At 37.6% G+C, this 16,383-nt stretch overlaps 2 protein-coding genes across 2 annotated transcripts; one reads left to right on the top strand and one right to left on the bottom strand.

Annotated features, from left to right (window-relative positions):
• Positions 1-3,383: 3,383 nt before the first annotated feature.
• On the top strand, positions 3,384-10,643 carry LOC108681377. The gene is made up of 10 exons (XM_018170395.2): positions 3,384-3,552; positions 4,174-4,341; positions 4,697-4,891; positions 5,982-6,123; positions 6,609-6,788; positions 7,620-7,832; positions 8,431-8,578; positions 8,905-9,383; positions 9,659-10,218; positions 10,471-10,643. The coding sequence occupies exons 1-10, from the start codon at positions 3,418-3,420 to the stop codon at positions 10,618-10,620; spliced, it is 2,370 nt and encodes a 789-aa protein (XP_018025884.1). The 5' UTR covers positions 3,384-3,417; the 3' UTR covers positions 10,621-10,643.
• Positions 10,644-10,803: 160 nt separating this feature from the next.
• On the bottom strand, positions 10,804-16,383 carry LOC108681376. Its single transcript, XM_018170394.2, has 5 exons — positions 16,234-16,383; positions 13,242-13,393; positions 12,219-12,496; positions 11,726-11,893; positions 10,804-10,916 (listed from the first exon to the last, which is right to left on the bottom strand). The coding sequence occupies exons 1-5, from the start codon at positions 16,264-16,266 to the stop codon at positions 10,825-10,827; spliced, it is 723 nt and encodes a 240-aa protein (XP_018025883.1). The 5' UTR covers positions 16,267-16,383; the 3' UTR covers positions 10,804-10,824.

Genomic DNA, 16,383 nt, shown 5'->3' with positions numbered 1-16,383 from the left:
CGGTTCACCTGCAATGAAATATAAGCTCAAACAGAATAACTTGAGAAGGCCACTACCTTATAGCTATGACTAATATAATTGAAGAAACTAAAAATCATTAACATGATGAGACTCTTTTATGAGCAATTTAAGACATGTGTTATGTGATTCTAGGCAAAAATCCATTTGCGATGTTAAACATCTTATACAAATTTCCGTTTTTTTCAATGGAAGGTAAATGTGAGTTAATTTGCATTTAGAAAATATTTAGACCAACAACAGCTCGTTTCATAGGCTCAAAATTTTACAAATGCTTAGGCCATACATTCAAAAATACACACGAATGCTTAGGCCACACATACATTCAAAATGCACATCATTTATTTTTAATTCAAATGGAAACGAGCATGATGAAAGACCTATTTGTTTGTCACACTTCAAGGAATAAATGAGAAAATAAACTACCTATAATGCTAAATTCATGTTAAAAATGGTTCTCTCTTAACCTGGGACTCCTTTTTATCCACGTAGAGAAATTGAAAAAAAACATTTCATCAGAAGAGCTTGAAAGGGAAAGCCGTTTGAAAGGGGAAAGAGAAACGCCGTTCGAGAGGGTCGCTTGTTGGAGACCAACACTGCCCTGCTTCGATAATACCACCTTGGTTCCTTCCTCCAATACTGNCTGATGAATGACAATTCAACACCAAGTTATGATATCTTTGGTAGATAAACAAATTTTGATAAGTGAATAATTTTTGAAAGTTCAAAACATAATCTTGTCATATATACTATCGATTGATTGAATTTGTTTAAAATGCTGGATGCCGTTTGGTATGGAAAATCCTTATGCCATAATGCATGGAGAGTGATCACTGATCAAATATCTGAACTTTCTTGGAACTATAGTCAAAAGATCAATAAAATTATTTCAATCATTTAAAATTAGTTCATTTGGTCACCTGATTGCGAGAAGACAAGTGTGGACTTACCGTTTAAGAGCAGGCCTCAAAGTCATTGGCCAAGTAGCAAGTAATACTGCCGCTTGTCTCCCCAGACACGCACATTCACTCGGAAACCTGAAATAAAAGGCCGGTATGAGGCAATGCATTCCACAAGATACTAGAAAGCTAACATGAATTTATCAGGAAAGAAAATCCTAGCATTCCAAGAATGGGATTTTCCCCAAACCAGTTAATGTCAGCGCTCTTAAATTAAGCGCCCCTTAGGATCGGGACACCTGACTAAGGCGTGAGGGATAAGTAAGACATAATCTGTCTAGAGAAAAGTATCTGATACGGGGTGGTAATACATAAGAGTTACGATACAGAGGTATAAGCTACGGTGTCGACCGTTAGGTCAGATCACTCAACGGAGAGCTACATTGCGGGGGGCATACTAAGGTTCAAATAGGAGGTTACTTACTACAGGTAATTACTACTACGGGGGGCTTACTGAGGTTCCCAACCCAGTTATAGACATCGTACCTCCGTTCACCGAGTTCTTGTCCTCGTGACACATTACTCAGCATCTGAGGCAAGCTGTCAGCGACACGGTGTACTCGTAGCTAACTTTGTAAACACATGATGATTTGCTTCCACAAACTACGCACGGACATTAATAATAAAAATTTAAAGTAGCTTATAAAAATTAAAAAAAAGTCCCGTTCCATTCCACAGTAAACCTCACTAAGGCTCACTTAGTATGGGATTCTCATTTCACTCCAAAATTAAAATTAGAATGACACTTATAAGCTCTTCATATTTTTGAAAAAACATACAAAATATACCCAACACTGCAAGTATTTTAAAACATTTTTATTAACTCAGCTTTGCGTTTGTTTGTTGTTAACATTGACAACGAAAATTAGCCCACTTCTGATTGCTCTAGAGATCTGAAATTCGGCATGAAGGCTATTTTTGCCTAACAATTTCAGATACAATCATAAAAACTAGCAATTAGAGACCTAAATTAGCTTGATTGAGTGAAGTATATATATATATACGGTATATAAACTTGTTGCCTTTAGTGTGTATTAGGTTCCAATAAATTGAATGTTTTTGGTACAGAGGCATCAAGTGTGCAATACATTGTACGTAGGTAGCAGCTTAGCTAATTCTTATAAGGCTATAAGTAGTCTTTAACTATTTGACTATTTGTTATATATTGATTACAATATTCAATTTAAATGTGTTAGCTAGCTTATACAGGGTGGGGCAGAACTGATTGAACAGTTTTGGGGCAAAATAAAAGAGTAATGGAGGTACATAAAGAAGAAAGTTTATTTTCCTTGAGATTAGCATAACATACCATTTAAAATACTAGAAACAAAACAATTACAATTATAAGACTATATATAAAATAATTAAATGCAGTGAATGGATATAAAATATTTGAATTGTGCACATGTTTATTTCATACAGTATTAGATTTTCTCATAACTTGAGTCTTGTTTCAAGTCGTATGAGGTTTGTTTGGTTATCGTTCAGTTTACGTTTAGCATTGGTTTATTGGTCTTAATTAAATGGGAACAGTGCAGTCAGTCACTCAGTCACTACTAGTTGGTGTGTATAGAGGGTAGAGTCTGGTTGATTTATAGGACATAAAACTAGTAGATCTATTGATAGTGCTGTGCACTGTGCTATCAGCTACCTATCTGTTATGTGACTCTTCAATTTCAATAATTGTTTACCCAAAAATCTCTAAGTGGTAAACACCACCTTGGCCTGTTGGCCATTATTAAGGGCAATAAGTGCCCTTTTTAGCCATTCATTATAATCCATATAGGTACTGTTATTGTTAGTAGGCTACTTGCAACATAAAAAAAAAACCCTTCAAAAAGACAAAAAAGCTGAAAAAATGAAAAAAAAAATCAAATAAATAAAAAAAAATCATGAAAAAATAAAAATAATCTAGATTTTTTATTTTTTTTTAAATCATAAAAATCACCAACCCTGGTGTCTGGCATGTTGATCTGGACTGTTCCAATGCGTTCACTTTAGACTCAGAATCCACAGGCTAATATTTTCTCTATATTATAGCTTTGAAATAGACTGAACGAATTTGTTCACTACGGCCTATAAGGGTTAATTAACTTTGAAAAAATCAGAGTTATTTTGAGCGATGTTATAAATGATCTTAGTTTATTCTATCATATGGGGCATTATATAAATATAGGGTGATATATTCAATGAAAAATGTGAAACATGCAGAATTTTTGCACATGTAATGGCTGGTTTTGCTGTGAGGCAACAAAAAATCTGCATTTGTTATCTATAACTAATCTGGTTACCTAAAATTGTGTTCTCCATTTCAGATGTGATGATGTTTTAAGCCAAAGGAAGTAAATTCTTAGTAAATTGTAAAATTGTATGAAAATTAGTGTCCTTTGAGCAGTGAATTTCAACAATATTTGAATGAAGTTTTAAATATTAGTAGATAATGAATAATTTATTTGGCAAGTCTCATTTTGTATCTAATGGCATTCAAGGAAACATTGTTATTGCTGTTGAGACTGATCAGCGTTGCCCTAAAGATGTCATTATCACAAGCAGTAACAGCATTAAGGTTTATGAGGTGAGTTCTTTCTTTAGTTGAAATGACAAATATGTGAGCAGATTCTAGCATCAAGCTAATGCATGGCTTGGACCTAGCAGCCTTGCAAATATGACTTTTATATTTATGTATAAATAAGTCATTTCAATAAATGCCTAATACCTTGTATAGACTAGAGTTTTTTTAAGCTGTTGCCTTCATTCAGTCCATCACTTATTTTGTCCTTGGCTATGCATAATAATGGCCATGCAATAATAATGGCAATTGCATCACTTTTGTCCTTGGCTATGCTATAATAATGGCAACCTCAGCCTCCATTTGGTGCATTTCACAAACTGCAGATAAATTATTTCAGTCATTTAAACTGTTGCCACATGCCTAAGAAGGTCCTAGGATAGTTCAGTAGAATAATTTATTTTATGTTATTTTCTGCATTTGTCAGTTATCTGTACTGGATTATAGAAATTGTTGCATTTAGAAGTTGAGTAGGTACATTTCAGCTCTTAGAAGTAGAGATAAGCTTATTTTAATTTTCAAAATAGATAGATTATACACTTGAGACATTTAATTTTGTTTTTGACAATTGAATGGTAAATTTCTTGTTAACCGCTTATGATCTCTCATAAATGACTTATTCCTCAGATAAATGGCCGCACCATCTCAGAGAGTTGGGTGCTTAAGAGTTGGCTGACACCTCTCAGTGGCTGCCTCACTTCTGCTACTGGAGATTTTTTCTGTCCTGTAGCTCATAACGCTCTTATTAAATGGACAAGTGATGTGAAAAGCCTTGAAAGTTTGACCCCTTTAAAGGTAGGTGCCATGATTTGTGACTCAGGTAATGTGAATATTATTATTGGTTCCTGGGCCATGTTTGTGGTAGTACTTACTGTATTTCAACTCTAATCTGTGCAACATGTATAAATGTGAAAAAGAAGCTTTATTCTCTGTAGCGCATGCCGACTTAAAACTGTACATTGCAAGTGCTTCTTATATGTTCATATTTGTAGTTTTAGTTAATCATTTAGTTAATAATACAGAATTTATGAAAAATATGAGATGGAAAAAAAATCTCAACTATTTCCGCCACACTGAATGTTTGAGCTATTGACTTGAGAGTTGGTTTTACTGTGATTTAGTGATTTAAAGAATTTTATTTCTATTGCAGTTTGGGAACGACATCAACTCCCTGTGTGCAGTTGGAGGTGCTGTCCACATAGTGTTTGCTGGAGGGTGTGTGGTGGAAGTGTCGGAGGCCTTGTATCACAAGAAATCTAGAAGACCAAACTTAGTGCCTCTCTCACTGACCATCAAGGAAGTGAAAGTTTTCCATGGCTTCGTGACTGTTGTTGCTGCTCCTAAGGCAAGTTCAACCTCTGTTTATTTGGAATTATGTTTTGTTTCTGTGTTTCATCTATTCTTCGAGGAGCAATAGAATTCAATTGACTCAGTCCTTCCTGCAGTTTCATCAATACAAATTTGTTCACCAGGAGGTATTTGTTCCTTTTTTCAGATAATATTTGCAAGATTGCTGACAGTTTTGTTAATGGGTTGTTTTTAGTGCATTTTCTCATTTATGGAAAAAATGCACTATTGTGCTCGCCATGTCCGTCTGTCTGTCCGTCCGTCTGTCCGTGACCTCAAGTTTTCGTCGACGAGAAAATGCGCTCTCTGTCACTCACTGCAGTGAGTACTGAATTATATTTTTTTTACTAATTTTTGCAATTTTGAGACTGCCTTAACAATTCTTGCATTCATCGTCTAGCAGGCCAGAGCTTGCTACTCTCCTCCATCGTTTCTTTGCTCAGTCTTGCAGTCTCTCTGACCGATCTGGTATTGTAGTCACTCTGACCGATCAGGTCTTGCAGTCTCTCTGACCGAAACGATCTTGTAGTCTCTCTGACCGATCAGGTCTTGTAGTCTCTTTGACCGAAACGATCTTGGAGTCTCTCTGACCGATCAGGTCTTGTAGTCACTCTGACCGATCNGAACATTTATTAATATGTAAAAAAATTTGAATCTTTCTCTTTCCATTGGTGTGTAAAGTATTCATTTTGAATTTAGACCTAAATAGATAAGAAACCGTTAAATTGGGTCCTTCACTCAGAATAACCATCTATGCTACTTCATTTCTTTCCGCTACTTGCTTGAATTATTAATAACTAACTGGATTAACACTAAAACATTTTATGGCTATATCAATTTTCGATTTGAGTTACCGCGAGCCATCTTAGTGGGGGAATGCCATAGCCGCCAGCCCAGCGATGTGTACGCACCAATGCTATACACTATTTCCTCCTTGTTTGTTTTAAAGCTCATTGCAAGAAAAACCAATATCGTGAACAGGATGTTTGTGATGTCATTTGCACACCGTTGTGAAACATTTTTTTCTTTCTTGTGGATCTCTATGCCAGCTCTTTATTTGATCGCAGACAACGCTGTTTTTTTTTCAGGACGGGCGCGATTGCAGCAGCATTTTCCATTACCGCGTTGGCTGCACTGATGCCAGCCAGGTGACAGAGTTCAGCCTCAGTCGCCCCGCCCTCACCCTCGCCGGCGTGGGGCTCCTCACCTACTGCAGCGCCATCACTCTCTGTCAGTGGCGCGCATTACGTCCTATCACTAATTTGTCCTGAAGAAATTACTACTGTTTAACTTTCAAATAATAATCAATTAACGAGGCGAACTTGTACTTACAACATTAGCTACATTTCTATGGATGATTTTATGAAATTATTTTGGTGTAGAGAAAAGCGATTGAAATTTGCAGATCTTGCCACATTGAGAAAAATGAGTTCGTTTGTGCAACAGTTTCGTTTAATATCTTTGCTTCTCTTCATGTTCAGAGTTTTTTTTTGCAGCACTAGAATTATTTTATTGCAATACTTAAATAGTGATTTGTGAATGCAGCTAAGTCTCAATAAATACAATCTTTTGAGGTAAAATTTATTTTGAATATGCATTATTATTTTAATATAAAAAATTCTCATTGGTGGATAAATATCGTACGTGATCGTCTTGCAAGAAGGCAGAGAAAATAATGTGTTAGTGAGAAGCATTGACTGGTGTGTAACTTCTAGGGAGCAACGGCGAGTTGTGCAGCAGCGCCGTGCACAGCGGCGGCGGCGGCGGTCGTGCGACGCTGCGCCTGCGAGTGCTCGGCAACTGCGGTGCCAGCATCGACTGCTCGCGTCCCGCACGCATCCTGCGGCTCTACGACACACACGTCGCCGTGCTGGGACTGGACATCTCTAAGGACGGTGAGGAGTAAACCAAGAAACCTTGAAAGTTTTCTTAGTGAATTTGATATGTCAAAGCAAATATGCAGATACTCCTGACAGCTTGTCATGTTTTAATCGGATGGCAGCAACGTTACTACATATTTCTAATTTACTTGCTTTTTGACGTCTTCTCGACTGAGGGAATATAAAACTCGTATTTGAGACTCCAAGATTAGTTATTTCACACTTAATGTTTCTTAGTTAAGTTGAAAGACTACACGATTATTTAAGACTCCATATTTCTTAGTTGGAATAAAACTCCAAAACTAGTAAGTATTTGTCAGGTGCTTACTCCTCCATGCATGCCCCTGCAATTAGTCACTTTATCAGGGGTTACATTAATCGCAATGAAGTGTTAACTTGATGGTCAAGGTACACGCTTATGGCGTATTAAGTGCCGGGGAGAAATGAGCGCACAGGAGTACAATAAGAGCAATTATTGGCACACGCAAGTAGTCTATGCAGTGCAGATCAGATCGTCGAGGATTGCGAAACAGTAACGACACGATGAATGTGCCGGAGCGTCTCCACCAAGATAGTGGATTAGAGAGGCGGAGTGTCTGATTTCCCCTAACGAGTTACAACATATAAAGCGTGGCCCACGTAACTCGTCTTAGAGCGAGAGCGTCACCGTGGTCACACAGATAAATGGTGATCCAATGTCTGGGAAATCTCGATCAAATCTTGCCTTCTAACTGTTTTGACAATATTCTTATAAACTGCATATGTTCTATTCCTACAACTTCCGTTTGTCGTTTCAATCTAATTCAGCAGCTATTACAGTTATTAAGATATCGCTGCTTGCTGCAGGCGGGCGCATCTCGCTGTTGGACGTGGAGCTGGGCCTGGAAGTGTCGCGCCGCAACTTCAAGCTGTACCAGACGGCGCTGCGGTGCTGGGCGGCAGCGGGTGACGAGGGCGGTGCGTTGTTGCTGCACGAGCGGCGGGAGCTCACCGTTGTGCCGCTCCTCCAGCGGCCGCCAAGGGGCGTGGCTCAGCTTCTCACCGAAGAACCTTTGCCTGGTATGGGTTATTCATTTTAGAACGCGCTTCTTCTAAAATCTAAAGGAATACCGTATGCGTTCTGAAGCAAACTTCAATTGACCGATGTATCCCTTATCAAAAATCAATGTCACGACAGCAATTTTTTCATCACGTGACCTCAACACGTTATGTACGGCTGAGTGATCGCATGCATGTCTGCTTTCCCGCATGCGCCGAAGTTTTTAATTAAAGGTCACCTGTTATGTTAAACGTAGCCTGTGATTAAAATCGTTTAGATCTTCTTCTTCACTTCTAACAGATGCTTTCTGTAACAGTTCACGGTTTTACTATACCGCCGGTGCATTTGAAAAAAGTACTGTAATTTGACTCCTAAAAAGAACTGGCCCGCTGTTTAATTTACTGCCACATTCTCTTAGACGACCTCTGTTATTTTTTCCTGCAAACCCGATCTGCCTCAAATTTGATTAATAAGTTCGATTGATTCGGGTTTCATCTTCCAAGGAGATGAAACTTATGCTGTTATAAATTACTTGTGACAAATTCGTTTAGGTTTCGTTTACTGAAAGATGTTTCAGTTGCAATTTTCCATCATATTCATAAGACGTTCATGTTTCAGCCGTATACAGTGAAGAGATTGTTGTAAGGAACTGGGGAAAGGAGAGCCTTGCAGCAACCTCCATGCATCTTGCTGTCAGACCTGCCACGGCATCTTGCATCGACGATCTTATTAAAAAATTAAAGCTAATAACTCTGGACGAGTCGCTGTAAGTCTTTAATACTGTCCATTTAGTGTAATTTTTTATACTAAAATTAATGGACAGCAAAGGGCCACAGTTATTGACAAGATGCTTAGTTTACTGGCTCAAGGTTTAAATTTATTTTTCGTGTAGCGGCGAAAAATGGGGATAAGATAGCCGATCATGGCCACTAATAAAGCTATGTGTCTCCATAGTGGTAGTAACACTTCAATTTTTTTCATCTAAATTTTCAGGATCATCTAGTGCTCACCAAAGTTCAATTGGTATAAACATTAAATTTTACTGGTTCATTCCTATTTTTCGCTCAATTCATGCTTAATTCTTTGGAACAGGTGCTGCAAGGCGCTTGTACAAGAAGCTTTGAAGAAACGCAGCATTAAGCTAGCTTGTGAAATCATGATTCGCTTCAGGAGCTTCATACCGGAATGTTGCATTGTTGACTTGCTGTCATTGTTGCTGGCGGCAGACTCAGCTTCCCTCAATGACGCAGCCAATACCTATGTTGATCTGGCCAGCCTTGACCTCGCTACTCCACTTTCTTTCGACTCTTTCATTGACCACCTTGAGAGAAAGAAAGGTTGTGCATTTCCTAAGACTGCAGCGGATCATCCGAAACATATTTCACGCACACCGCCTCCTGTTATATCAAACAAACGACAAGAAAATTGGTCAAAGAAGAAACGGAAGAACGCTGGTAAAGAAGGGAAGCTTCTCAATGGATATGAAAAGTTGATCAATGGTCAATCGTCCCCTGCTTTGCCAAACGGGCACCACGAACCTATGGAATTGGGCGTAGAAATCCCTGTTCAAGGTCCGTAACGTATTTTGGTTATTAATAAATTGTTTTTTTTTTATTGTATGGGACTTTTTCAATATTAATGCATTTTGATTAAAGCATGATGTCATAAGAAGCCCGACCCTGCAAAACGAATATTGGACCTTCGGCGCGAAATAGATGACACTGATCTGAAGCGCTTGAAACCTCTCCCTACTACTACTACTCATAAGACTTTTTCATAAGCTTGATTGTTTGATATTTTTATGGATTTATTCAAGTTTCATGCATCATGCATTTGTTTCTCGCAGGAGGAGGAGGCTGTAGCCCAGTGTGGGGTGGCGGTTGGTTGCTGGTGTACCCTCTGCTCTGCTCGCGCTTCACCCAACTTTTCCTGACTTCAGAACTAAAGCGCCTGCCCTTCAGAGACGCCTTGTCTTTATTAAACCACCTACTCCAGTTGTCGCAGAAAAACTTATCGAGTGTTAGTTCTCTCATTTCCGACGATTTCATACGTTACAACAACAAGCGGAAGAAAACGAACAACGGCTTCAATAGTATGAAGAACGGTCAGACACAGGACAAGGCCTTGGATCTGGTGGAGAATGTTGAGCAGTCAGCTTTAAATTCTCTACAGCAGAAAGTGGTGAAATCTCCCAAAATCAAAAGCAACGAGTGTTTACAAAAAGTTGAAATGCTAAGCAAAACGGCAGGGAGTGGAGGAAATGTGTTGCAAGTGATGGTTCCTCATGAAGCGACTGTGCACAAGTGGATTATAATGATAAATGATGCTCACCAGCAAACTATTCTACTGGAGCAGCAGCTGCTGAACACGCCTTCTCAGGACGCCCTCGTGCTCGACCAGTGCAAAGTGAGTATAATGAAATTGACCTTAATGGATAATGTTCCATCAGCGGTATGGGAGTTCGCGTGGGAAGACTCCAATCTATGCTAATTATATAAGATTCACGATCGAGATGATACTTTCACTTGTTCAAGAAAGAGCAACATTTTTTGACTTCGACAATTGAGACAAGTCAGTTTGTTCCTTTATTAAACACACTACCGATAAATTGTAATATTTTTTATGGTAACTTCCGTTTAAATACTCAATTTTTTGCAGGTGGAGGAATTTGAAGTAGAGATGCACAGCGATTACTTCATTGAAAAATTTTGTGAAGACCTGGACAACGAAAGTTCGGGTGCAACTGCCCCCGAGCTTAGCACAACAGATCAGCAATATTCTATTGAAAGAATAACTCTGCCGTGGTAGTAAATAAATAAATTACCATTGCACATTGTATGCATGTTAATAACCTTTAGAAAAAATTTCGAGTTACAACCTACAACTAGAGCTCGAAGCTTTTCCACGCAGAATCACGGTCGATACCAATCGACTATAATTATTCGTTTTTCTTTCTATGAAAATCTTCAAGCTTGAAAGAAAACAAAATTATTGCTTTGCTTTTACTCAACATCAACTGACGTCAAGGGTACTGCAAGACCCGGACCCGTTCATATCGCTATCTTCACTGTCATCCAGCACGATTATCTCTGCCTCCTCTGTTGCTGCTCAAAAATAACAAAAAATTATCAGTGTGAATAACCCGACTATACACCACAGGAACGTAGCTTGCATGCGATTTTCAGTCATATGCAAAGGATGATTGATTTACAGATAAATCCAGAACAATTCCTATAATTTCATCCCTGATAAATATAATATATTTACAATACTATCATAATGATATTTGGCATTGTAACATGAAATGTTACTGAAGGCATAACTCATATTTAATCATATCAATAGGAAAGAATCATATCAGCTAGTCAAGAGGATTGAGCAGAATATCAAGTTGCGGATCTTGAATTTATACCTATATTCTTGGCAGCGCTCTCTAGCCTCTCTATCCTTATTTTCCCATTGTTTCCAACTTTTTGTAGACGGACCCGTGAATGCAGTCCTCACGTCTAGATTTGACTCACTTGGTGATTTTTGTCTGTCAGATTTTACAAATACCGTACTCACCAGAGATTTCTATTTGCATTGCGAAGATTACTTACCAGCTCCCACCGGTCTATGCTGGATCTGCTCCGCTAAAGCTTACGAGTTAATTGCCATTTTAAATCTTAAAGGGTGGGGCGCATGCCATGAGTGCAGAGACGCACTCCAGTCCACTCGGATACTTTTTGCCTTAGTTTCCTTTACTATGACTCAGCATCTCATTCTTGTGGAAAAGTGCCGCGGAGGCGGGGGCCATTTGACAGCCTTTCCCGCACCTTCCCTGCACCTCTTCCAGTGACCCTTGTCTACCACCTGAGCATTATCGTCGGCACAAGAAACAAAAATATGAATACATCCAACAGCTTAGACTGACCGGGGCGCGTGTACGGTGCGGCTTTTAGCTCGGTCGGTGCGATGTCGTCTCCATCCTCTTTGTCGTCGTCGGCGCCAAATGCGATTTCTGAGAGCTCCTCCCAGTTGTCCTCGGACTCGGAGGCTCCGACTGTCGACGCTCCAGCAAATTCTTCATCGTCCGAGGATTCTGGAATAATACAAAAAATTATTATTCAAATAAAAAAAATAACTCTCGTAGTTTACATCTCTTATTCTGGCATCACATTTTGCCTGTAAACTAGCATCCGTGATACACAAGTGTAAACTCTGCAACAACCAAGTTACTATTAAACGATACCTTTGCATTCACTGAAGTTTGACAAAAAAAAAAACGTTCGTTCAAAAATTTCATTTGGGTATTCTCATGAGGGAGAAATTCTTTTAAACGTTTTGACACAAATCAAATCCATTGTTGGTTCTTTTTCAACTGCATTTCAATAGAAACCCAACCACCTTATCTAGCCAGAACGAACCTTCATTGGATGGAAAGAGTAAACCTCGTCGCTTTGTTGGAGCGCCATCAGACTCTTTCTGTTGGTTTGATGCGCGCATCTCTAGCACTCGTTGGTAGTATTGCATGCGTCCTTTGAGCTGTATGGCTGTGTTGTATGCCTCGACGGTCTTTGCGCGCTGTTCTGCTGTCTTGCGCCACGGCTTTAGCAGCTCAACTCGCTCGGAGTGAGGCAATGACATCAAAATATGCTCGTTGTTCTTCAGAAGGTGGTACTTCCAGTATCTGTACCATGGGAATCTGCAGCAAACCAGATTGATACTAAGCAAATCATAAGCAAATTCTACCATCATAAGCAAATATTTGATAATATCATAAGCAAATATCAAAAGCAAATTCTACCATCGATTGTGTCATCTTATCGTCTTTCATCGACTACCTTACCTAAGTCATCTTGCTCAAAGCAAAACTTAATACAAAAATAAATTTGATAAGAATTCCCTAGTACGTTTGCAACAGCTTTGAGATCTTTCTGAGCCACTAGAACACAAATATATTCCTGACCAATACTATATCGTTGTTATTAAAGGCAGGCAAGTTGTGGTGTGTGTCTTTGCTGTGGCAACTTCTGCATTGTTGACAGAAGGTTGATATGGAAACGCATCTAAATTTATTGAGCAGTACCTGCAACTAGATGCTTCTTTAATTTTGAGAGAATGGTAAATGTAAATGATAGTTTGCGTAAATTCAAATGATACAAAACTGATTTGAAATGTTGGAAAATTGTTCATATAAAAACATGAAAATGTAACATACTGGCGCAAATAAATAAAATTAAAATTCTTTCCCAAATGAATTCATTGACGCTTGAGTGAGGAAACTGTACTAAAGGCCACAATTGGAGGTTAATACTTTATTGGTCCATAAGACCTTAGCAACAAAAATTTGGTGGTGACAGCAGCTATGATGACTATGATGTTGCTACAGCAGCAGCGGGAATAATTTACATATTTAGTGCAGAAGCAGGGATGTAAAACATAGTTACCTCTCCCAGTGTAAAGGCTCATTCCTTATAATAATTTTGAAAAATGGGAGAATGTTGGTGGGTGGAACTTGTGAGACAATCTTTTCAACATCATCCTTCTTTATTTGGTTGATTGCTCCCAGAAAAGCTTCATCATTGTCACTCTCTATTGCCTGTAATAGATAAAAAAATAAATCAGTGACTGTTCACCGATGTACAATGTGCAATTGGATTTTGAAATTAGTATCAATTAGCATTAAAATTACACATATAAAATTTTGTAGCTTGATTAACAATATCTACAGTGGCTGGGGAAAAAAAAGAACCAAAACTGCTAAAAAGCATGTAGAACCTAAAACTATGAATACCATATCAAAAATGAATGTGCTACAAGGTGTGTTGACGCATTGGGCTTCTAGTCATGTTCAAAGAGTTTTCAAAAATACCACATTTTTTTGCACAGAGCAAATAAGCAAGCCAGTCTCATCTTCCCCCTTTGGGATAAAAGGACCTGAGCCTGGCAATGCACAACTGACCTCTAATACCTATATGTATAAGTTGGATTTTGAACCACAGAAGAGAATTGAATCTTGAAATTAATCTTCCAAGAAAAACATAACTGATTAAGGGACAATACAGAAAATACACAAATAAAAGAAAAACAATACAATAAATAAAAACATTCTTGTTTACGGACAGCATTTTGAAACTTGGTAGTGGTACACATGTGTAAAACATAGGTTGATGATTTTCTTGTTTGTTTAAATCTTTTTGAAAAAATGATAGAAAACGTAAAATTAATAGAAAACCGCAAAAAATGAGGGTACCCTCAAACGGGGTAAAAAGGGACGGTTTTGAGCGTTTTTTGTTAATAACTTCTTACCATGAAACATTTCAGAAACAAGTTTAGGCTCATTTTATAGCTCTTTGCAAGAGCTATCAAATGGCATCTTTAAAAAAATTCCGAAAGCTATTTGTAAGGCGCTAGACGCAATATAAAAGGCTCCTGAATTAAACTTGAAATGGGGTAAAAAGGGACACTTGAAATAAAACTCAATTTCAAACATTTGAAGCATGCAGAGTGTACTCGTCTAATACTAACAGTACTCTGAAGTCCTCCTCTTTCATTGTATGTGATGTAGATGTAAAATAAATGACATTTTATGTGATTTTTACTTGTTTTTCCTTTATTGATATGATATTACCATATTCATTAATTACCCTATTATTAATGTGATATTACTGTATCCATGGACATGCCATTGAGCATTGACAACGACCTTGTCCACTGCGAGCTTCATATCAGCAGCCATGTAGCATTTTAACTGGAGCCTTTGCTAACTGAGCTTCTACTGTGTATGCATTTTTAAGGGTGTCCCTAATTACTCCAGGAGGGTGTCCCTTTTTACCCCATCACGCGGAAATGGCTGCCATTTTTTTGGAACGAGATAGGCAAATTCTGTCAATTACATTTTCAAGCCGACACCTGGGCACAACTTTTATGTAAGTAAAATTTTTCAATATGGCAAATATTTTTTTTTGCTCCAGACCTTAGCAGAGGTACTTTTCCAAAATCGTACTTTTCACACTTTTTTTCAGCGATTTTTAGAGATAGTAAATGTTTGATTTCTTGACTAGCTTTATACATAATACAGTAAAAATGTTGAAGTTTACGCCACTATTTTTAGTTTTGCAATATTTTGATTAGTTTAGCTGCTATAACATTTCTACGAAATGTGGGACGCGTGTCCCTATTTACCCCGCCCATCCCTTTTTACCCTGTTCGATGGTACTTGTTAAAAAGGTAAAAACTTTTGCAAATCACATGCTACAATGTCAAGACACATATTATTTGATTTGTAATAACATTATCTAGCAGCTCTAGAGCCCTGATTTTCCATTTTCCTCATCGTTTTTCTTTTATGCACATTTTTTTCCATTTTCCCCATTCCCCACCCACATATATAAGTTAAATCATGCACAAATTCAATAGTATTAGATCAGTACCCACTGCAGTGAGTGACAGAGAGCACATTTTCTTGTGCATAAATCAGTTTTCATTGCAATTAGTACAGTGCAAGCAACCTGAGACCAAGACCTGGGTCACGTTGCATATTTCTGGAAAGTCCAATCTTCAACCAACTTAAAACTATAATCTAAATCACAACATGTTTTAAATTATTCCTAAAATCAACAAAAACGTGAAGTCACAGAGGGATGGACAGACATGACAAGCACAATAGCACCTTTTTTTCCATACATGAGAAAATGCGCTAAAAAGGGCTCTAAAATTTTCAAAATTGGCTCATAGGAAACCTAGAAATGATACGTAGTTAAAAAAATGGTCCATTTTAGAGTGCCAAAAATTGGTCCCTTTTAGAGACATAATTTAATTAAGGACAAAATTTGTAGCTTTTTTACTTTCATTTGTATTCCATTTAAATTTATATGGTATTTTATCACATTTTTTCTCTTTTCAGCTGTATAATTTTTGTTAAATCATGAAAAAAATTTTTGAACACATTTATTGTTGATGTACCTACTTCTAAATGCAGTCATATCAGACAAAAAAAAAATGGAACAAAATAATGAAGTTGTCATAAATTGAACAATTTTTCTTGCTTTCTTTGGGTAAAATTAGAATTTGTACCGATAAACAGTGAAGCTTGGAAAATGAGTTGGCAGCTCAAAACTTGTTTTCTCAGTACTTGATAAATAGATTTATGACTCAACACTCAAGAATGGTTCCAGTCCCAACTCCCACAGTTGACATTTTGCAAGATCAACAGACTCACCACTCACAGCTATAAAGAATAAAGATTCAGTCAAAGGTTGGAGAGAAGATAAATATTTCTCACAATAGATTAGTATCTATTGTAATTTGCAATTTACAGAATGAAACAAAGGTACAAAGCTGCGTCAAAATAAAAATTTTAATAAGATAGATTTTAGAATGTAGTACAATTTTCTTATCTATTCAAAAACAATTTTCTTAAACATGAAATATACATACCTTTACAAGCTTAGAAAGTTGGTAGCTGGACATGGTGATGTATTTTTAAAAAGTTGTAAAAGAAATCAGACCAGTATATTTTCTCTTTTTTCTAGATATTTCAACTGACCTGTTTGGAAAGAACAAGAAAAAAAAGAGTAGAAATTATAT

This window comes from Hyalella azteca, unplaced genomic scaffold (genome assembly GCF_000764305.2).
Source record: "Hyalella azteca isolate HAZT.00-mixed unplaced genomic scaffold, Hazt_2.0.2 contig13313, whole genome shotgun sequence".
Taxonomy (NCBI): Eukaryota; Metazoa; Arthropoda; class Malacostraca; order Amphipoda; family Hyalellidae; genus Hyalella; species Hyalella azteca.
This window is presented reverse-complemented; position numbering and strand designations above follow the sequence as displayed.